Genomic DNA, 23,908 nt, shown 5'->3' on the forward strand with positions numbered 1-23,908 from the left:
AAAGGTGAGAGTTATCGATCCCACACAGGAGGAAATTTATCAATGTCCAACCGCTCAGGTCTGACAGGAACCCAATCCACTTAGAGCGCAACGTTCAAACTGTTCAGGTCTGCTCAAAAAACACACCTCTGCCCACCTCAGTGGAGGGGCAGCCAGCCAGGATGAAGGTCCCCTTATGGGTTAGAGGGTGACATCTGATCACTAAAGTGGGTTTTTTTTTCTCCCGCTGCTTAATCTTTTTCTTCTGGCAGTTAACAAATTGAAAATAATCCTGAATGACTTAGAAAATATTCCAAGTCAAACGTGATATTTTCCATTGAGATCTGGGAAATTTAAATAAAATTTGAGAAGAAATAGCATACAATCCTGTTTACTTTGGGTGGATTGAGTGCATGCTTCTGTTAGAAACTGCAGTGGAAAGTGTCAGAAATACTCCAAATATTTTGTTAAAGTGGCTTACAAAGACCTTATGGATATGCATTTAGCAGTTGTGTACTGTGTCTTCAAAATAAAAGTCTTTCTAGACCTTCTAACTTTCTTACACTGTTTGAAGGGTAGTCAGGTAGTCAGCTACGTGAAATTAAACAAGTAGTTTAACTACATTTAGCATTATCATGCAAGAGCTTCAGTTCCATTGGTATTTGTGTAGGAATTTAATTAGTTTAGTTACTCTTTTGTAGTTAATTGCTGAAACTACAAACAGCTTTCCACTATGAAAGGAAAAGGATGATTCCTACTTCTTCCTACTTCTACTTGTAGGGTAGTGAGATATATAGGCTATGGTATTTTGGGAGAGTTTTATAAAGTACTTCTAAAAGAGCTCTTTTCACAGTAACCTCAAATAAACCTTTTTTAAGTTGTGTGAGTCTACATTTTATTATTTCCATATCACATGTACATTTTCAGGTTTATCTTTCTTCCCAGGCTATTTTTCTTAAGTAATATTTGTTTGTCATCTAGGTCTTTTCCTGCGATTAGCATGTTGTAAGTGTCCCACCATACTGCAGCTTTTTGGCATTTTTTAGTATTTGCTAGGAGGCAAAATTCATGAAGACTCACCTTCCTGCAATACCAAGCCAATGAAGAGCCATGAATTGCTTTCCCCTCCAGTTGTGCACTGTCTTGAGAGTTAATTTTATTGCTTTAGATTTTGGGGGGCTATTCCTGCTGTATTATTTACCCATGTATCATCATCTTATTTTTTAGCTTAGTTTTCAGTGAGCACCTTACATTTAACTTGTAACATTCGTATCACAAGAAATGAATTGTTTTGAAATAAAGGTTAAGTGAAAGCTGCCTCGATCACATTGAGCGCCACTGTTTTAATTGAATGAATATGAGATCATTTGTTTCCTCTTACTATGCTGCCCGCAGTCTGAGCTCTGGGTCTGTTGTGTCTTGTGTTGCAATAAAAGCTTGTCTCAAAATATTTAGACTGCTTTCAGAAACTCCCTGAACTCTCATGTCGGTTGGAGTCAAGAACGTTTATCTTTGACTGACAGATGAAGGCATTAGACCCTGACTTGCAGCAGCTTGAGAAGATTTTTATCAAGATTGTAACTACATACTGGATTCCTCGCCACAGGAAGTCTCACTAATATTTTATTACTAAGACTGTAAAACATGGAACCACAGAACAAATGTAAGATGCAAGATCCAGGTTATTTAATGATGATGCCCCCAAAGGTTTTAAGACAACAACCCAATGCAAAAAAATAATTCAGCTTACTTTGTCCAAAACTAACAAATGACAAATGAACACATAAAAGAAAATATAATTACAAATCAAATAAAAGCATTATTAGGATTTTTTATTTTGCATTATTAAAACCACAATGGACAAGACCAGGGCACAGAAAAGAGAAACAGAAACAAAGGGAAGTTGGGGAGAAAGTTAACAGAAAGAGAGTTATGAGAGTAATGTTATGTTATGTTTCGAAAACATTTACACACCTGGTTTATCATATTCTTTCAGGCAGATTTCCCAGTTTGTGAAATGTCTTCAGGTATCTTCATATTGGTGTTTAAGTCTGGTCTTTGGCTCAGGAACAAACAGAAATGTAGCTGTTTGTGTTAGCGTCATGCCCATACATGCTAAAAAGCATCCCGTAACATGATGCTACCATCCTCATGCTTCACTATAGCAACCTTACAGTTTGGAGCAGATTGGTAACCTATCCAAAAAGTGCACTATATCTCTCACCATTTAACAGCCCTGTAATGCTCTATGGAAAATTGGGACTTTAACACATAATCCACTAGAAAACCTTGAAAATAATCACAGTTAATGTCTGTTTTTAGTAGTAATTACAAATCTATGATACACAGATACATCTGGCTTGGTTATTTTTGTTTTATGTGCAGTATACATGCAGATAAGACAAACTATATTTTCAAACCACATCAGAAAGGAATCAAGATGGGCTATTTATTTCCTTGAAACCATTTTAGCAATTTTCTGGATAATAAAGAAGCAGATTGTTCCCTCCATTTATAGTCGTTCGGTCAATATTTCTGTCAGAAGACTGCTTTCAAAATGAGATTGTCACGAGAAAGGCCCATTGACTAAAAAAATCGTAGTGAAAAGTATATCCATTAGAGAAATATGTGTGTGTAATTGTGTGTTTTAAAGTTTTGATCTTGCACACTACGATGAAAACTTGTGTGTGTATGTGTGTGTCCATGTGTGTTATTTGTCTTTTCACTCATTGACTCAACCGTCATAGCTGCAGAGAACCTGTGGACATCTGCCCGAAGCCTAAGGTGATGTCCAGGCCTTCATTTTTCTCAGACAATGAGTGGAATCATTTCCCCTCGCCCAGACCTCTCCATCATTATTGACATAGAATTATTGATCAAGACCTCAGCCGGTAAATTACAACCTATTAGTCAAACCCTTTTGCCCAGATCTGAAAAAAACAAAGAGCAAGCGGGTTGATTGAGTGAGATTATGGTTTGATGGTCTGCAAGCCAGTTTATACTGCTGACTGGTGTAATATATTCTGGATATTCCTGTTTAGGAGATTTATTTGTTGAATGCAGATTAACCAGCAGACAAATACAAACTGGCCGGGCCATTCCTCAAGGTGCTGCTGCCACTGAATCAAAATTAGTTCAAGGAAGCCGAGGTTCCAGGTGAAATCTACAACACTAAAGTTAGAGAGCACACCAGCCTCACTTAATTTTTTTCTTCTTCTTCTTCTTTTTTTTTTTTTGATGTTTTGCCTCAGGCCAATTCTACTAAAGAGAAGTAATTTGGCTTATCTTATCCCAGAGACCTAGCAGCTGCTTTTTATTCTTTTTTGTGAGGTCTTTTTTCTCATTTAGTCCAACAAAGATTGTCCTCATAGATTGACCTTCTCTGTGCCTGCAGGCCGTTGCCCTCATGCCAGTAACTAGATAACACACTCTATCAGAGATTTGAGAAAATCATTGGGAAAGCAGTGGGGCTGATAGTGGCATCAATCCTAACCTGACACCAGGCTGGGTCAACCATTTATCTCTCCACACCGCCTCTGGTCACAACAGCGGCCATCTTGCTCTGCTACATCCTTCTTTAATAACCTTGGCCATGTCTCTTTACAGACTGAGAGGATAAGGCGTAGCGGCACTCCTAGTGCCTTGTCTGATCGCCGCCGCTTTGTTTGCATTTAAAACCGCCGAAAATCACATTCAAACGAATTCACCGTGTACATTTCAGATCGACAAGATTCTCCAGTACAAGCGCTCCAACGAGTAGACAAGCAAACACGCGCGCGCACGCACAAGAAAGACGCATCTAACAAGAGGGCCAAAGCTCACAAACTCGTTAGCATAGCAGTTAATGGTGACTCCGCTGTCATTAATTCCCCACGGTGTTTGACTTAAATGCTTCTATATTGGTGAAGTGAGCGCTTCCCAGAGGCCTCCTAGAGCTGAGATCATTGTTTTTCACTTATTAACAATGAACTTATGATCAGAGCGCCACAAGGCTCCTAAAAATGCCCCATAGGATCATTACAGTCCCTGTGTGTGTACCTATGTGTGTGTGTGTTTGATACCAATGAGGCCGGCAGAGCAGCAGTGTGTCCGAGGCTCATCTCGGTGCTCTGTGGCGCAGCCAGGATGAGTGGGGAGGTTAAATGGGGCGTCATCAATCTCAATGAAGTGCAATTATTTTCTCACTTATTAATCATTGCCGGCTAATAGCTAGTGGCAAAGCGGAGCCAACCATTTGTCAAACTTAGCAGATTTCTGTAATTTTGTTTCCCCGTTTCCCTCTAATGTTTGTGTAGACTTTGGCAGATATCTATGGAGGGCTGCAATAAGTCTGTGCCTCCAAGTATCTATCTCCTACCTGCACTGCAGAACTAACCAAACTTCTCGCTGTTTCTCCATGTGAGTGATTCTCTCTATTTCAGAGCTGAGTGACTATTTCATGGTCTGTGGCAGAGCAGAATGAAAAGCTTTATTTGCAGGGCGCAGCGTGGACACCCTATTGATGGTTAACTACACTCTCATCCTTACAAACTTCACTCATTACGCCACACTGTATGTTGTTTGATTCTTGTTCCACTATAATATATGAACGTATTTACACTTAATTAGATGTTGCATGCATTCTGAAACATTTTCCATGCTGAGAAATAGCACAGCCCTATGGCAATCACAAATGTAACTTGACATTTATAAGAAAGGTCATTATGTGCATTTTTATCTGGCAACTCCTAATTTAAGAGTGACTTAATACTAGGTTGAAAACATTGTTTTACTGCACTCTCTGGTTGCACCTCTGACTATATCTACTGATGTCACAGCATACTGACACACCCCTAAAGTGCTTTTGCATCCCTGCACAGAATCAAGAAGCTGCTTTAATCATTGCATTATGATTGGTTATATAACCAGGACTTGCCCAACAAGTACTCCAACTCAAGTTTTTGAAACAACATTGAGTGCCACACGTTACCAAAGGTGCAGGCTCAAAACTGATTAGGTTTTTGACAAGATTTTGGTTTTATTGAATATATTTACAACCTTTTACATCCCTGTATCCTGAAACATGTTAAAGAGCCCCGAATACCTCATTTCCATCAACAGGAGCTGGTCCTTATGCTGATACTGGTGCTGGCCAGCTCTGTCTTTTAAGAATCAGCCAAAATTTTGAGAAGACGGATAGAAAATAATGAAAGCAAACAGAATCGAATGGGTTCCATTTGATTGATAGATAGATAGATAGATAGATAGATAGATAGATAGATAGATAGATAGATAGATAGATAGATAGATAGATAGATAGATAGATAGATAGATAGATAGATAGATAGATAGATAGATAGATAGATAGATAGATAGATAGATAGATAGATAGATAGATAGATAGATAGATAGATAGATAGATAGATAGATCTGCATCCACCCATAACTGAATTATTGCAATGTTTTTCCCATAACTACTGGATGGACACCAACACTGACGAAAAAAAAAGCACAAGTTTCCCAGGTTCCAGCTTTCACCCTTAATAATCACTGTATATTGTACATGTTATTATTTATATATTAGGAGCTTCCCATTTTCTGTGCGAAGGTGGTGTTGGACTGGCTCTCACCAAACAGCAGAAAGACGATGTCATCTTAGTGTAACATGTAAGAGCTTAAGAGAAACATATTTCACTCCAGAGCTCATAGAAGGCAAAATAAAGCCAAAAGCAAGAACATCTTCACAAGACAGCGTTATTCTGTTTGCTGATAAAGCCAAATGCTGTAAAGTGATAAGATGTTTGTGGGTCTTCAAGTAGCCATAAAATCCTTTTTAAAAGCTCTTAAAGGGAAACTTTCTCTTCAGCTTGACTCAAGTCAAATATATTATATAAAATATAGGCTATAAGTCAACTACTTCACTTCTCAGTAGTTAAAGGCCTTTAAAATCTAATCAATCAACTTCACTTTGCCTTAGATGAAAATACACTTTTGTAGGATTATTTCTGGTGAGAGCTTCGTGTATTTATATTTTTGGTCTGTCACTTCTCACAGATCTAAGGTGGGAATGGTTGTGTTGGAAACACGTGATGTCACATGTTTTCTTAAGCCAATCAGAATTTAACCGTATAGCAAAAAATGAAATTGGTATATGATGACAGCTGCAGGGCTTGTTGTATTGTGTTGCCAGGGAAACCCTACTGTCTGTCACAGCTGAGTGGATAACACAAATGTTTCTTTGAAGGACATATTGCAACTCTTAACTATTAACATTTACTAAGTTGTGTTTATTGATTCAAGAAATTACATTTTAAACAGATAACAAGACTTCAAACCAAATTTTATCAGATAAATTAAGCTAATTCAGAGGTACCTAGAATATCCATGTGATAAAAGGCATAATGTCAATTTACTCCCAGCAAATTCTAATTTTGGATAACTAAATAACTTGAGTACTTTGACTTTGATCTCTCTACATTTCAATGAATCTTCCTGGTTAAATAAAGGTAATAAAGGTGAGACAGGGTATAAAATCAGCTGTCTCAAATGTTGTTTAATGGTAAGTTACTCATCATCCTTTTTACAAACTATATAATACATGATTGAAGACTACAGGCAATATGGAAAAAGCAATTACCTTCACCAGTGTGAGCTAAAAATTCTTTATGAATGTGTAATAATTAGTTTTAATTCTTTCATATGATAGGAGACATTTAGCATAGTGGCACATTACATTAGCTCTATGTTGAAGATAGGTCCTACAGAAATTATTGCATTGTATGACTGCTGGGTATCAAGTCCTTTTCCAGAATGGACTTGCTAATTTCAGCTTAGTTGTCATTGTTTAGAAAAAAGCATACGTAGTTTTTCTTTTGCAGTGTTTTTTTGCTATTTTAGTCTATTTTTTTATTAATGAGATAAAGGCTGACATCTATCTGCAAGCGTTTGTTTTATGTTTTATTAGACAACATGTACTTAAAGTTATCAGTGAAGTATGTAGCTTTATGTGAATTCATCGGTAGGAGGGGGAAGAGGTATACAAACAAGAACTAATTCAATAAAAAATACATTTTCACTGCATTCAATTGTGTGTAATTTGCCTCAGTGATGTAACCTCGACATTCATTCCATTTGATTCCAGTGTGACTGAGAGACGCGGTGATGGATAAATGGCTGGTGTGATCTGTAATTCGCCCCCAGCTAAACGATGAAGAGCAGACAGATGTGTTTAAAGAAATCACACAGCCCCGTGGATGTGTTTGGTTTGGCAGCATTGTCACTAAAACCCTGCTGAGTGAAACTTCAACCACGGTCAATGTGAGACATCTAGTGGCAGAAAAGGAAAAGTACACTTTTTTGGTTTGTTTTTGTTTGTTTTTTTGTTTACCGTCATTTAAACAGACTCTTCCCTGAAGACTAACAATGTAATGTAACCTGTTTGCCCTGAGCAGCAGAGAGCTCGGTGCCTTTTCTGGCGGTATTTAATTAGTCACAGCAGCTCTAAAAGTTATAATAGCAGAATTTGTATTGTTTTAAATGCAGAAATGTTGCCGTCAATTGACAGTCAAAGTGTGTAATTGTAAAACTACAATTACTGTTCCTTTCTGGACTTTTTTTCCTGTCATTTATGGTGTGCTAAAGCTACAACAGCCTATAGGCAAAACAAGAGCACAATGGCAAAAAAAAAAAAAAAAAAAGGATTCACTGCGGCTCTTTCCCCTTATCTTCTTTTACTTTTCGTAACAGCACTGAATATTTCCACTGGGAGCCTTTTTCATGTCTGCCTTCACTCCTCTAATAATATCATTGTTATGGTGCTACATTTGCCCCTTCTTCAGTGATAAAATGTTAAAATAAAAATCATTAAAGCTCAGTGATTTAGGACTCGTCTCACCTTGAAATAGCCCTGCAGGAAATTCATGTGTTCAAATAAAGTGTAGACGAATTTCACCCAAGATAAGTATGCTCTTTCCTTTTTTAAAAGCAATGGCTATGTTTTGTGTATTTGTTAACCCTTTGTCACATACGTATAAATACTGTATGTTCATATTTATACCTCGTGTTCTGACAAACAAATTTTGTTTGGGGTCATCATTGATTTCAGCATCTTATTCAACTTCTTTCAGCTGCTGCCTTCAGGAGTTACCACAGTTATCATCTCCCTCCATTTCACTCTATCACTACCAACCCTTTCGTGTCACACCAACCCTCCATCCAAGGTATTTAAAATCATCCTCCTTCACCTTACCTTACATCTTGACTGCTACACTTGTCTCCCTCTCATTCACACACATGTAATCTGTCTTGCTTCTCCTGATTTTCATTCCTCTTCTCTTCAAAACATACCTCCAACTCTCTAGGATCTCTTCCACCTACTTCTTACAGGTTATAAGACATAATAGTCCACAGAGACTCCTGCTTACTTCATCTGTCAACATAACATAAGTCTTTCTTGACTAATTTAGTACTGAAAAAATAATGCACTTTCTCTTTCTAGAGGTCATAAATATCTGCTATATATTTGTTAATAAAGAATAAAAAATATTTTATGGCACAAGTATAAAATGCAGACTATTCATATGTATTCACATGTACTGTAATATCAAGTGCTTACCACAAGAGGGCCTCCTTGAAACATAAATGGATGACACTTCCACGTCTGAACAGCAGACCACCCACCCGGATAGTTTCATTGTAGACTAATTCAATCACTACTAATAATAGTCACTTCTAGCGTTTGTCCAGAGGAATTACAAAGTCACGTGGTCATGTGCTCAGACTTTTACCTGTTTCACAGCCACTTTCCTCTACTCCCTCTTCACCCACGACTGCAGACCTGCTGATGGTTCCAACACCATCATTAAGTTTGCAGATGACACCACGGTGATTGGCCTCATCAGTGACAACGATGAGGCCGCCTACAGGGAGGAGGTGGATCGTCTGGCTGAGTGGTGCGACAGAAACAACCTGCTGCTTAACACCGAGAAGACCAAGGAGCTCATCGTGGACTACAGGAGGAATGCTGACCCACATCCACCCATCCACATTAAGGGGACGGCTGTGGAGCGTGTGAGCAGCTTCAAGTTCCTGGGAGTCCACATCTCCGAGGATCTCACCTCTGCTCCAACTGCTCCAAGCTGGTCAAGAAGGCTCACCAGCGCCTCTTCTTCTTGAGGACTCTGAGGAAGAACCACCTGTCCTCAGACATCCTGGTGAACTTCTATCGCTGCACCATCGAGAGCATCCTGACCAACTGTATAACAGTCTGGTACGGGAACTGCTCTGCCTCGGACCGGAAGGCGTTGCAGAGGGTCGTGAAAACTGCCCAGCGCATCGCCGGAGCACCACTTCCTGCCATAAAAGACATCTACAGGAAGCGGTGTCTGAAAAGGGCTGGGAAAATCATCAAAGACCCCAGTCACCCATCACATGGACTCTTCACCCTCCTGCCCTCTGGGAGGCGCCACAGGAGCCTCCGGACTAAGACCACCAGGTACCAGAACAGCTTCTTCCCCACAGCTGTCAGACTCCTGAACTCTGCCTCCTGACATCTGACCCACGTTAAACTCATGGACTGAACATACACACACCCACAATGGACAACTGTACCCTCAAACACAATAATAACATGGACTGAACCACCACTCACAACCACTAGCACTTTATATAGCCTCTGTAGAAACTATCTACACCCTCACTTATCTTAACTGCACTACTGTATAGCTCTGTGTAAATAATCATTCTGTACATACGATCATTTTTAACCCTACAACTGTTTACAACTTGCATAGTTCCCATTTCTGTATAGCTGTATATCCCAGATTCTGTAAAGTTATTTATTTCATATTCTGCATAGTTTTTCATATTTATATCCTGTTCATATCCTGTACATAGCTTGTACTCACTACAGCCTGTACATACTTATAGTTATAGAATATTCACAACATACTTCATACCGTGTACATTATAACATTCCATAATAGACCCATTTCTGTAATATACTCACATATCTATATTATTGCTAATATATATTGTAATATATCTATATCACTAAAGCACTTCTGGATGGATGCAAACTGCATTTCGTTGCCCTGTACCTGTGCATGTGCAATGACAATAAAGTTGAATTCTATTCTATTCTATTCTAGTCTATTTTTCACCGTGGGGCCTAATCCATGTGGGTCAGAAGATTAATGTGCAAAACCGACGCAATTAGTTTGCAGGATTATGAAATACTTCCAACTCACAGCTCCGACAAAAACAATGTAGTCATTACGGAGATTGGTGTCCTAAATGGGTGTTTTTGTTCTAGATTGCGATCTCTAATTCCCCATGTTCATCATTTTCGGGAAAAGCTGATAAATTAATCACCTATTCATTTTTACCTTCGCTCCAGATGACTCACAGAGACGTTTGGGCGGTTTTGTTTGTTTTTTGTTTTTTGTTTTTCGAAGGGACTCCTCCCTTTCTGAAGTACACAACTCCACATATGGTCATCGTGTCCCCGCCCCACTAACCCAGGCTCCGAGTATCGTCTCTCCGCCCAGAGCGTGAGTCTGGCCTCGAAGATAACAGTGGAAACTTGACTGCGTGCGCGGTGTGCTTTCTCTTTTCAGCGCTGAGAAGACGTTGCGCTGATCGGAGGATTTAAAGTGAGCTTAAGTTGGACTCGGTGTGACATTTGTGGATCCCGTGGGCGTTGCTGCACTAACAGTGGCTGTGTTGCTCAACTTTGAGAAGTATGTGAATTTGTTGCGACGGCTGAGACGGAATGCGCGGATTTGGTGGCTTTTCCTCCTGTGTTTTCTCTTCGGATATCGTCGTGACTTCGGTCCACCTGCAGCCCCTATTCGCGTGTTTTGCAAGCGTGCAATCAATGGCAGTCATGCAGCATGATGTGAAGCTGCACCTCTGCTCCTAACAGACTGTTTACCTGTGTGGAAGGAGCAGAGTTGCACGTCGTGCCTTTGCAGAGGCTCCATGGGTAACCGCCGTGCGTAACGCTGGCTCTCCATGGAGGACTGGTGGAGAAGCCACTCATCGAAATCCCCACTTTAAAAAGACACTTGAAGAAAGATGAATCAAGACCAGGACGGGATCTCTTTAGCGGTACCTTCCTTTGGTGCTGGCCCCGGCAGAGAGAACCTCAGCGGGGAAAATACAAGCGTCAACAGCAGTGGTGGTGGTGGTGCCTGTGGAATCCCCGCAGCCGGGACTTTTTGGCATGATTCCGGGGCTGGAGGTGGGGGACTTAGCCCGATCTCCGGGAGCTGCCCTTTGGACACCGGAGGGTTGCTGTCCACCGGAAAGTCTTGCAAAAGCAGGCCGGTGACAGTGGCCTATGTGGTGAACGGAGAGGCCAGCCAACAGAATAATCATGAGAGCATGGCCCTGCAGTGTCTGAAGGACGCTTGCGAGTCTGTGGGCAGCAAGCTAGAGACAGTGAACTTTGGTAAACTGGATTTCGGGGAGACCGCCGTGCTGGACAGGTTCTACAACGCAGGTGAGTCAAGTGAAGAAAGGCTTATAAATCTTTCCACATCCACCCACAACAAGCTTCCCAAACCGCCCTCAGCAAGTGAGAAGACAAACATTTTATAAAAGTGATTATTACGTGATTATTAGATGAGGTCATTTTTAGCCTTAACGGCAGCCTGTTAGGATTTTAGATCAATCCTCTAAATTGATTTTTTCGGCTTAATCTTTGCTCTCCATTATAATGATTAAGCCACAGTGGACCTCACTAAAGCTCAGTGACCCAGGAATGGCATTTAATTCATGAAAGAGTAGCACAAGAACCTCTCCCCTAAATTCCTTTCAGGGGCTCTAAAATCACGTTTACTGCATCACCTCTGTTGTTGGAAACTGTGCCTGCAGGACAGGTTGCTCTGGACTCCCTAAATACATCCCATTGCTCTGCATGTCATGGCTTGATGTTGCTTCCTTTAGATCACAGTGGTATGTATACTTAAATGAACAAAGCTGGAACTCATTGAACAATAGTTGCTGAGAAGTTGTATCATTTGCTCCACTAATGTGGGGATTATTGCTAGAGTTCCCCCTCCTATGGCTAGTTTCCCCTCTTCCATTGTGGGGTTCGGCATTGTGCTTCAGTGTCACAGTTTGAGCCACAAGCCTGGTCTTTCCACTGGAATCTGCTAACTTGAATCCCTTGATAGAAAGCACTTTCCATCTCTAATTCATGTTGTATATGTAGCAGTTGGCTCTAAATACTACTGAAAAGGTTTGGTTAAGTCATGAAAAACAAAACTATAATGCACATGGCTGATCTCTCTGTTTGAGAGCCAGAAACAGCAGCCAGTGTTTGCATTTCATTAAGATTGTATCAGTACGTGTTCAGCAGATATTGTAAATATAAAACAGTGTGACACATCAAAGCCTTTCAAACAGTGGCATCTCTGCAAATGATGCTAATTTTGTTTTGGGTTTTTCTTTTTTTTTTCTTTTTGAGGGGGGTTACTGTCAAACTCTGGTAGCCTAAAGACACAATCATTGCTTGACTCGTTATTAATATAGTAAAAAGAGTTTACCTGACAGGAGCTATAAAAAGATCAACATATATAAAAGTCAATATGCAGTATGCAGGTTTTTTTCCTTATTATAAAAGACCTAGAAAATTCCTAAAAGAAAATATCTGTTTTATTAATGGTAATTGCATCAGTGTTAACAGTAACAAAACTAAGATTAAGTCACTGGGTAAAAAAACTATATTTTTTTAAAACAAAAGCATCAATTCTAAGGTCACAGTGGTTAGAAGTCACTAATTAAAGGTCCATCTATTTTCTTAACCACTCATCCAGCTAAGCTCACAGGGAGCTGGAGCCAATCCTGGCTGACATTTGGTGAGAGGCGGGTAACTGGCCAGGTCACAATTCCACTCCCATTTGTACTTAAATCCACACCTATGACCAGTTTAGACCCAACAAGTTCCCAACCAGTTCAACCCAACAATAATATGTTTGCACTGTAGAAGGACACGCCAAGCTAAGGGAGAGTGTGTTAAACGATGCACTACCCAGCCGCCTCACAAATCTTAGCAACAACTGTCAAAAAGTAATGAAAATCAGGACACAAGGTCAGCAACCCCACCAAGGTGCTTATGAACATATTATAATTGTGCAAAATTTAGAGTTAAAATGTAACAAATTCTTAATATTATGCAAAAAGTAGCATAGAAAAAGTATATTTAATAACATTTTTATCCAACTATAGCAATGTAGTGATTATAAACTGATATAGATAGAGCTGAATTAACCATATTTAGTTGCAGTAACAGCACTTATATTGCCAACATCAGAGCCTACTAGTGAAGGCAGACAGGTGTATTGTTTGTTCCATGCTCGACATGCTTCTTGCTTCTCATATTTTTGGCTGTACAAACACATCATGTTCCCAGTGTTTTGTTTGGTCTTTTTCCTCTGAGCTACCGTGGAATTTTCTCATAATACACAGGGGAGGGCTGTGGCATTTTCCCAGACACACATTGCTATATCTGTTCACTCACACACCACTTCTTCATTATCCTCCTGCAGATGAAAGACCGGAAACAAAAAACTTGAGTGAGCTTGTTGGTTTCTGTCATTTGTCTGCTTCTGATACAATGAAAAGCTGTTCCTGACTGTCCTTACATGTCCTCCCCGCATGATGCTGTGGACAAAGAGGGTATTTGGTTGAAAGATGGCAGAGTCTGATTGTGAAACCCTCAGGACATGAAACACAGGAAGTGTAGATGCAAAAGTTTGGCAACAGTGATAGCTAACCGTATCTTATCACTGGGAATTTTGGTCACTACAGCCCAGTTATTCATGGAGTCAGAATTCAGATTTGAAGTCAGATTTGTGTAGCTGTGCCTATCTTACTCACACCACTGATCACATGATATTAACCAACATAAGTGGGGGGAGGAAAAAAAAACATGAGTAAGATGTGAATAGATTACATATGTACCTATCAGTGTTTTCAAAATTCAGATACTTACTGTATGTGTGGAATTTGTCACGGAACTATACGAGATTATAGTGGTCCTTGTTCTGCTCTGCATCCGCAGTAAATTTCACAGCAGATCTCCAAAGCAGAGCAAGGCCATTTGCAGTGCAAGAGAGTGGAGTTGGAGTGCATCCAACTGTGTGACAGAAGCCTCTCTGGAGAAGCAACTAATTAATATTGAGTTCAACCTGGCCAGTGAGCCAGTCTGTAGGTAAAACACAGGAGGGAAGGGCCAAGGTTGGTTTGCCAGCAGTGATCGGACTTTTAAAATAATAGAGAGCACGTTGTCTGCTAGTAAACTGATCACAGATTACGTTGTTTTCTCAGTTGGTTACAAAAATAAACATAAAAAAAAATTCCAAATACACATGAAATCTTACAAACTAACATCTGTGTAGAAAACGCTGAATTACATTTTCAGTAAATCATTTGTATTATGTGTCATATTCCTTTATAAGATGTCAATTTTGAGCCAAGTGTGAAATTAAGCAGCAAATGTCATTTAATCTAAAATAAAAAAAATAAAAAAAAATACAGCATGTTAGCAGATAATTGGGCACAAGTAACTAATAATTACAGAAAGGACAAAATCAGAGAAGTAAAATGTGAAGCAAAAATTCATACTTCATCATCCTGCTGATTTTGATATACACACAACTTTTATTATTATTATAACTATCGCAAAAAAGAAGCAGGTATGCCCTCACTGCCATGTTTCTCATCCCACTGCCTCTCCTGAGTAGCTATGCTGTAGATGGGTGGATATGAGTTTTCACTTGAATGGTTTTAGAATTTAGACCATTAATTCTATCCAAACAAATGTGTACATTTCTGTCAGCTAATTGAGGCTGTTGAAAATTGAATAACTTATTTAAAACATCTTAAATTAAAAAAAAAACAAAAAAAAAACAGTCTTTATCTGTATCTTTTTTATGTTTTCTCAGTTCCCGGTTGTTGTTTTTAAATATATGCTTTCCCTTAGCCCATGAGATAATCTTCATCTGTCCTTTTGACAGGATGCGTATATCAGACTTCAGGGAATGTGTTTCCTTTATTTATTTATTTTTTGTGATTAGCCTGATTCTCAGCCCCCAGTCTGGAGTACCAGCCTCAGTGATGGCCCATCTTATACTTGAGACACAAAGTCATCAGGATTCAGTGCTTGAGTTGTTTCTCTCTTGATATCTTTGGCAGAGGCTGAAGTGAAAGAAGCTTTAGCTAAGGACTCTGAGGCTGCTCACCCTGAGACAAGAGTTTTCTGTTTCAGAAGGTAGTTCAACTTAAACTCTGAGTCAGTCAACTGGGTGACAAACTCTAAGAATGCCACTTGCTCGCTGGCAGGTTTTCTTCTGTTTCTCTCTGACTCTTCCTCCCCTCCCGTACCTGAACCATCTGCTGATACTCCGATTCATTTCTTCATACATAAAGTCGCTATCAAAGCTCAGAGTGAAGCAAATTATTTGACAGGAGTTTCCATTTTTACAAACACTGAAACGTCGGTTAGATGTTTCTTCACCATTCTATGTAAATTACACGACTGCTTTTATAATCAATAAGTACAGAGACAGCGATCATATTGCAGATTAATTATGAGAATCCTGTAGCACTTATAGTCTCCATGTTTCTGACTCATTTCTGTGTTGTAATCAGTCACACTGATGGAAAAATGACTGTCACAGTTGGACCTTGGCGGTGATGTGAATATCTGCGTAAAGTTGAGGCTGAAATGACTAAAGCAAAACTAAATGTATTTTAAAGTTACTTTTTAAATGCTGGCTTCAGACATTCTGACTGTGAGTAAAATAGTTTCAGATTCAGTCATTAAATTATGTCAAACAACAAATTCAAAATCTGAACTTGGACATGTTTTCTACTGAAAATTGCCTAAATCAGTCTCACAAACACATCAAACCAAAAATATATGTAAAAGATCAGCAAACATTCTTGATTTAAAATCTTTCAACCTTCTAAAACAATACTAAAATATCTTAAATTTATGAGACCAGAGTCTACAAAAGCTGAGACATTTCTTATAACATGTTTGTAAAGATTTATCGGTAAGTCATTCATTAAAAAAATGTGAATTTGTAATATTAGGCTGCCAGGAACTGAGTAAAACACCTCTGCTACATCTATAAGAGAGGCATTATCTATGAGTGATGGCTCATATTAGATCAAATTAGAAATGGTTAAATTGGGGAGCATTAAAGCAGAGGTTTTCTGTAAATCTCATTAAGCATTTTTATCCGGTAATGGCAGAAATAATGAAATTCTTTATGAGAAATCAGGTTTAAACTTCCCTGAATTACTGAGAAAATGCAGTGGCCGTAGACTGCTGCAAAAACAGTTTTTATTTAATAAAGACTGACTTGCGGGTGGATTGTCTATAGCAATCTGGGTAACAAATATCACATGTCCATCACTAAACTGTGTCTCTGTTTCTCCATATCTCCAGTCACATACCTTTTCTTTGTGTCAAATTACACCTGAATTATTAGATTTAATAATTAAATGACAAAATGAGGATTTCAGTTTCATCCAATAAAAAAAAAAAATCAAATTGAGTAAAGGACTATCACAGACAGTATAAATAAATTATATATTTTATATCAAATTCTTACTCATGTATAACGTTGGCAGAGTGGCCCAAGCTGATTAAAAGTCCCGTTTTTCAAATAAAAATCGCAGCCCATGCTGACACGTGTTCATATTCCTCGGTCCACTGGAATAAAATGAAGTCTCTGCTCTTTATTTATCTGTTGCCATGGTGATTCATAGTATCTGAGCTTCATGGATGATGGCTTTCTTTCTCTACTCACGCACATGCTAAACTCTGATCATCTGTTTTGGAATCAGAAACTCGTTTTATGTTTTTAACTCAGTTTGTTGAGCAGCGACTGCTTGGCAGCAGTGCGACAACTTGATGCGTCCTGTTTCGAAACACTTTTTACAGTGTTGAAAGTGCAGCAGTTAATACTGTAGTATTTGCCAGGGATCAAATGGCGCACCTGTTCGTGTGTTTGTGTGCTGGGTCATAGCTGTGGTATGTAGAGCTTTATCCCTCTTGTTGATCATTACACTAAACCACTGTGTCATTTATAGGGTGCACATTGAATTTGTGAACAATTCCTGAGCACTTTAAAAGCTGCTCTACCTGAACCTGAGTGTTTGCTTACCACTCCATTACACACACACACACACAGCACCACTCAGCCAACGCAGATCTAGCTCACAAATTGTTTTCATGCTGCCCAGTTTACAATGTAGTAGTATTGAGAAGAGGAGTATATAATGGAGCACCAAGGTGAATGAGGTTGAAAAAAAAAACAGAAAGTACCTTAGCATCTACAAATTATAGACTTTCTGTAAAAGGTAGAGATAACCACATTTGGATGAGAAGGTGGAATACTAAGTTATACAGTTAACATGAGGTAGTATTGTTAGCATTCATAAACTGTAAAACTGCTTCTTCCTTTTCTGTTGGCTGCTCCATTTAGGGGTCACCACAACAAATCGTCGGCCTCCATTTCACCCTGTCTGTCACACCAACTCTCTGCATGTCCTCCTTCAGTCCATCCATGAATATTCTCTGTGGTCTTCTTCTTTTCCTCTTGCCTGGCAGCTCCATTTCCAACATCCTTTGTCCAGTATATCCACTATCCCTCCTCTGCACATGTCCAACCGCTCTCTAACTTTGTCCCTCTGATGGACTCATTTCTAATCTTGTCCATCCTGGCCACTCCCAATGAAAATCCTAACATCTACTTGCAAATTAGTCCAAGTTAAAAAAAAAAAAAACATTCTGCCATAACATAAAGAAGACATCATTTGTCAGACATATCCATTACAACGCTCCAAAATGCATCAATGCCACAAACATGGCCAAATCAGACTTGCCCCTAATAATGCAAACTTTAAGTAAAATTCAGACAGTTGCATGCCAGCCAAGCAGCTACAGTGATGGCTGACAAGAAGCAGAAAACTGCAGTTGTGATAGATGTGGCAATCCCAGCAGAAGGAAACATCAGAAAGAAGGAGCATGATAAAACAGAGTGGAGGTAGCAGGAGCTGAAGGATCAGCTGGAGCAGATGTGGAAGGTGGTCCCGGTGGTAGTAGCAGCAGTAGGAGTAGGAGCTGTAACTCTGGAACAGTGGCTCCAGCAGATTCCAGGCACTAAAAACAGCGAAGTTACTGCACAGAACCCTCAAACCCCCGGGCCTCTGGTACACAAACACAAACCATTTCTTTCTTACAGTTATGTTATTGTAAGAACTGCAAACAGTTTTGTTGCTGATATTGTTTGTATTATTGTAAATGTCTCGTGGTGTCGAAACCAATCCTCCTCCTAGTCTCAAACCAGGAAGCTTTAACATAGCAGGCAAATGTAAACACCACTGCATAGCAAATCCTCAATCTTGATTTGTTCTGTTAAAAGTTAATGTTTATTAGAGTTATTGATTAATCGTTTAAATGTCAGTAATAAACATTAGCAGAAGTGAACAACAAGCAGCGAACAATGAGGTGACCTGGTCTTATGATAGTGTTGTTCAGCAGTGTAAAGTCACAAAATAGGAAATGCTTCTCACATGGCTATTTGGTGAACTACTGTAACTAGCAAAGCAAACTGTAAGCAAACTGTAGTCTGAAAAAGTGGACGGAAATGGAGCACAGATGCAATCCTTGCACAATGGGTGACGTCCAGCTTTGTCCAGTGTCAACACTGCCGGGCGCCAGCAGACACTGTCTCTTATCCAGCACAAGAATGTACACTCAAGATTCCTGACTGTGAATCCGCACTGCCCTGAAATCCCATCAGCTGGCCCTTTGCTAAGTTGTTTATCTTCCCTTCTGTTTACGCTAGTGGTTGGCTGCTTTTCAGAGGTTAGGCGGCACAAGGTTAGGAGGAATTAGCCTAGGGGCCATTTGCTGGCCTCTGGGGAGGACTGCCTTCACCTCTGTGGGAGATTCCAGGCAGAAGTGCAAATGCTTTTTAACAAGTTTTTTTCTTTTCTTTTCAAGGAAGGAAGGAAAGGCTAGTTCAGAATCAAAAGCAGCTTCTTCTTTACATGCATGACAATGACTATACCCCACATCCTTCTATGCAGTATTATCAGCTGGAATAAGTGTAAGTGCTGTATAAAATCCTGCTTATATCTCAGAAGTGATCACCAGAAATAGGACAGGAGGTGGAGTAGCCGAATATCAAAGCTCCCATTTGGATTCATCAGGGTTCATTTGAGGTGAAATGCAGCAGGAGTGGGTAGGGTTGTCTTTAGAAACCAATGGTGCGTGACAGGGAACTCTGTCTTATCAGTTTGAGTATCATGATAAGGCAGTGAACAGCCTAAGAGCTTGCAGTTGCTTTTCTCACATGCAGTATGCAGCTTTTGTCTGGTTTGTTTTGATTCTGCATACCCACCGCAAAGGTCACAGCATGTATGCAAAACTGCATGGGTGTTTTTGCGTAAAAGAAAATAGTTTTTGTTGGCAGTTTAAAAAAAAAACAAAAAAAATTGTGCGCATATATTAGAGTCAAGAGGTGTTTCTGTAAAGACAACGGTAAAGTTTTTTTTTAATTTCCATATTTAGTTTGAATTTCATATCTAGTCTAGCTCGAGGATGCCACCTACATCTTACAAGAAAAATTACTTGAAGTCTTTATATTTTAATATCATTTTCTTATTATTTTATATTATGCAGTGTAGGGCTGGGCCATATCATACCGTTCACGGTAATACCGGTATAATGTTGGGCAACGATAAGAAAATGAAATATGGCGATAGAATATGGGTAAAACACGCATGCGCAGTGCCTTTGTTTTCATTAGCACATGACGGCGATAGAGAATAAGAAGGGCAAAAGCGGATTGTTGAATGAAACAGATAAACCAGAACTGGTTTGTAAAAATACTGCAACTTCAGTGGTGTGGAACTTAGCTTTGGTCCGTCAGATACACAACAAAGCATTATTTCTGGTAGAGCATGCTAGCGGGCCGTCGTTATTACCGTGTTTTTTGGAAAATACCGCACACTTAAAATCAATCCTTTGATTTTTCTGAAAATCAACAGTGCCCCTTATAAATCCCGTGTGCCTTATGTATGAATTCTGGTTGTGTTTACTGACCTCGAAACGATTTTATGTCGTACACGGCGCTCGAAAATCTGTCAAATGTTTCAGTACGACTTTGCTAAGCTACGAACCCGCACCGCTTGATGGATTGTTGGAGCATTACGGCTATCGTAGGCAGGCGCCTCGCGGAGTGATACGTACTGTGCTTCAACATAATATTACCGTGTTGTGTGTGTATAACCTCTTTTTAAGTTTTGTGGATATTATACATGGTTATGCTGAGGATATGTCGGCCAATTTCCACTGGAAATGCCTTTTGGTTAAACTGTCAGCAAGGAATTTGCATTTGCACTGTTAAATTTTTATATAACTTTAATGCACATAAAAACAGCTGCTTGTTTAAGTGAAAATACATTGATGTTTTGGTTTTTTTACACTAATAAAGTCGTGGAGTCGTAAAGTACTTTGTCTAGTGTCAATTAAATCGTCAGTTATATCGTTATCGCAAATTTTCAACTGTATATCGTGATAAATATTTTTGGTCCTATCGCCCTGCTCTAATCAACCAACTGTTGATACAAAACAAGATGGATCTGTGCTTTTTTTGTTATTTACACCTGATTCTGACCCTAACATCTGAATGGTGTAGCAGAAATACTGACTCCTCAGATCAGATAATTTTTTTTCAATATTCTGTGCTCCAATTTTGTTGAATTCATGCAAATTGTAGCCTCGGTTTTCTGTGCTGTGCATTCAAAGATGCTCTTCTGCAGACTTTTGTCGTAACAAGTCGTTATATGAGTTCCTGTTGCCTTCCTATCAGCTTATAGAAGTCTGGCTGTTCTCCTCTGACCTCTGGCATCAACAAGGCATTTTTACTTTGAGAACTGACGCTCAGCCCGTTACCATTCAGCAGTCACTGCAAAGCCACAGCTGAACATGATTAATCACTACTGAAGGCTTAGTTGTGATGACCTGTAGCTGGCTAAACCTTAACACTGGTCTTGGGTAAACAAACACTGGAAACCACATTGCACATCCACGATTAATATCTAAACACAACTGAAACCAACACTAATGAATGTTACTACTTCCAATGAGTCTTAAGGGGTTTCCACACAGGCATCGATTAGCAGTGAAGTGACTACCAGACACCGTAGAAAGTAAATAACATTCAGCAACTTCATGTAACAACAGGCGAAGTGGGCAGCTGCTGGGTTAAATTTGTCTTTTTTCTTTTTTTTAATTGTATAAAGGCATTGTGCATGAATATTTGCATAAAATAATAGTGGCCCATGTGAAATTAGACAAAGTATCTCAGTATGCACCCAAAAGGTTTTAAAGTTTCCTTCCAGTCCTTCAAAACCAGTACATGTGATGTCATACCCCTGATATCTCCAGTTTAAAAAAGGAAAAAATGCAGGAACCCTTAACATTTTCAAGAATAGGTCTAAAAATACCAAGAAATCATGTCAGGAAATGTTTATCAGTCGTGCTGGTGTCTGATGTTTCTGCTGTTTCAGATGGAAAATTTCTTATCTAGTTCACTTTTCCAGGTCTTCAGGTGTATTTATACACTAATTTCTCCCTGGTGCCGTTTTATTTCCATGCAACACTCTGCAAACAACCACAACAGTTCCTCAGTCCTGTCACGCGAAGCAAGTGAGATAAAGTGGAATTGCTTACCAGACAATAACATGATTCTGTTTCACTGAACAACAGCAAGGAAGTACATCAGGTAGGCATGTCGGGACAGCTTGCACTGCAGCACAGGTCTCTCCCAGCGTGCTTGTCAGCGGTAGATGAATTCACATTCTGTTCTCAGCTGTTTTCCCTTCGGGGGCCATTGCACTGTGGTTTGTAAAATATCTCAGTGAGTGAAAAGGCAACAAAGTGGAGCAAAGGTAAAGAGGAGCTGACTGCCAGGAGAGTCGTGCGACTGGCAGGCGGGTCTCATTTCCTGCATCATGATCTTTTTTTCTGGGTTGTTTCTTTCAAGCACATGGGTCTAAAAATAAAGGGAACATTAATCTCTCGCTGCTAGGTGAGGTGTCAGATGACTGAATATCCATTCATATGTCCCATATTCTCCTGTGGGAGAAGAAATGTATTTGTAAACAGAAAAGCTTAGCAGAAAGACTTGAATGGTCTTTTTTCACCAGTATTAGGGGTTTATTTTGAGGAAAAAAGGCAGTTTTTCTGTATTCTCCTGCAAGAATAAACAAAAAAATAAAAATAAACTTGTAAAAATTTTATTCCATGTGAGTAATGGAGACACCCTAAGGAACTAACTTGCACTGCCTTGTTACTACCTGGAATTGTGCATCACTTTTAAAGCTGATTTTTTACACCTGCACTTCAACTCTGAAATCTCTCGATTACTCAGCAAAGATGCATGTAAGACCACTAACCAGCACAGTCAGATAGGAGCTGGTCGATAGCTTAGTTTTCTTCAGACTCTGTGTAATGTCTAATTACACCCATATGAGTGTAGTGCAAGTAATCACATGAATTCAGTGGGTGTGCTGAACCCTCCACCACACCCAACAGACTACTTACAATAGTGAGAATGATGGCTATCTGTTGTATATGAGAAACAAATTACTACAGGATTCAACAACTTGTGGAGTTCATTTGTGAAAACTTCATTTTCACATATAAACGCAGCTAATTTTTTAAAATTTTTATTTTAGTGCTTCATACAGGAAAACTAAAAAGCAATTAGTGTGGAGTTGTTTGTAAGTTCCTATAATGGATCCATTTCACTTATTTGAAGCTATGCTCTTATATGGAAATAGATCAGCTTTGCATCATTAACAATCCATTCATTTGTCATTCCTTGTGTCCACTGTCTCCCGTAAGTCCAGCCTCCTTTTAGGCCAACTGTCATCTGATTGGCTGCCTTAGTATGGTTATGTATGAGATAACCATACTAAGGTATCCAAACGAAAAAGGAGATCCTGGGTGTGTAATACGTAAAATAAGAAAATCATGAAAGGTTTCTTTTAATGTCAATATAAATTTTGATTATGAGATTCGTAAGCAACAAGGGTGGCCACAGTGCTTTACAAAACCATAGATCAGTAAAATAAATACAATAAAAAAAAAAACGGGAAAAACAAACAAATACGATAAATTGGACTTAAAACAAAAAGACACCAAAACAAGAAAACCTAATCAAACTTAAACTAAATTCAATAACTCATTATTTTTATCTGTTTCATCAACTCAAGCCAAGTTTTCAGTTTATAACACGCCATTGTGATCCCCTGTTTATTTGATCTGTAGCACAGAACACCCCTCTGGAGCTTTTTGTCTCTGTCAGCGTCAGTTATGTTTATATAGCGCATTTCATTGCATGTAAACTCAATGTGCTTAGCATAAAAGATAAAAATCTAAAACACACTGTGTAGCTCAATGGTGCCTTTAGGCAATAGACAGATCAAAATAAAAGTTTACAGAGAAACGCAGTACAAAAGTTCCTTTTTTTTATACTGCGTTTAGGTGTGGCAGCTCAGAACGGCTACAGTATAAACACTTGTGGTCTGAGAACACGGTTAACTGCAGTAATTCGTTGAGCAATACCTTTTGTATGACACCAAATAAACAAGTCTGAAGCTTTTAATCCTGTTTGTCTCTGCATCCTGACAGCTAAACAGCTAAACATCGTTTGAAACACCAGAGGTAAACATCACACTGGCCCAGCATGCAAGAGCACCACAAGCATCCTCTGCTGTTCCTGGAAAGTTGGCAGACTGTTTGGACTTTATGCTCTCGAAGGTTCCTTTTCAAGGGAGGGGGATATTTCCAGAGCAGCATGGAGATGGTATTTCTAAGCATCTGCCTGTCCTCTGTGTAGGATGGGCTTCAGGG

The 23,908-nt window shown here is 39.3% G+C and overlaps 1 protein-coding gene across 1 annotated transcript in view; it reads left to right on the plus strand.

Moving 5' to 3' along the window:
* Window positions 1-10,494: 10,494 nt before the first annotated feature.
* Window positions 10,495-23,908, plus strand: part of map3k5 (mitogen-activated protein kinase kinase kinase 5) — an 86,494-nt gene continuing 73,080 nt past the window's right edge. Inside the window, exon 1 of the mRNA XM_080883737.1 lies at window positions 10,495-11,461. Coding sequence (XP_080739863.1) covers window positions 11,035-11,461 — 427 coding nt within the window. The 5' untranslated portion in view covers window positions 10,495-11,034. The remainder of the gene's footprint in view (window positions 11,462-23,908) is intronic.

Source organism: Rhamphochromis sp. 'chilingali', assembly GCF_963969265.1.
Source record: "Rhamphochromis sp. 'chilingali' genome assembly, chromosome: 5".
NCBI classification, from domain to species: Eukaryota; Metazoa; Chordata; class Actinopteri; order Cichliformes; family Cichlidae; genus Rhamphochromis; species Rhamphochromis sp. 'chilingali'.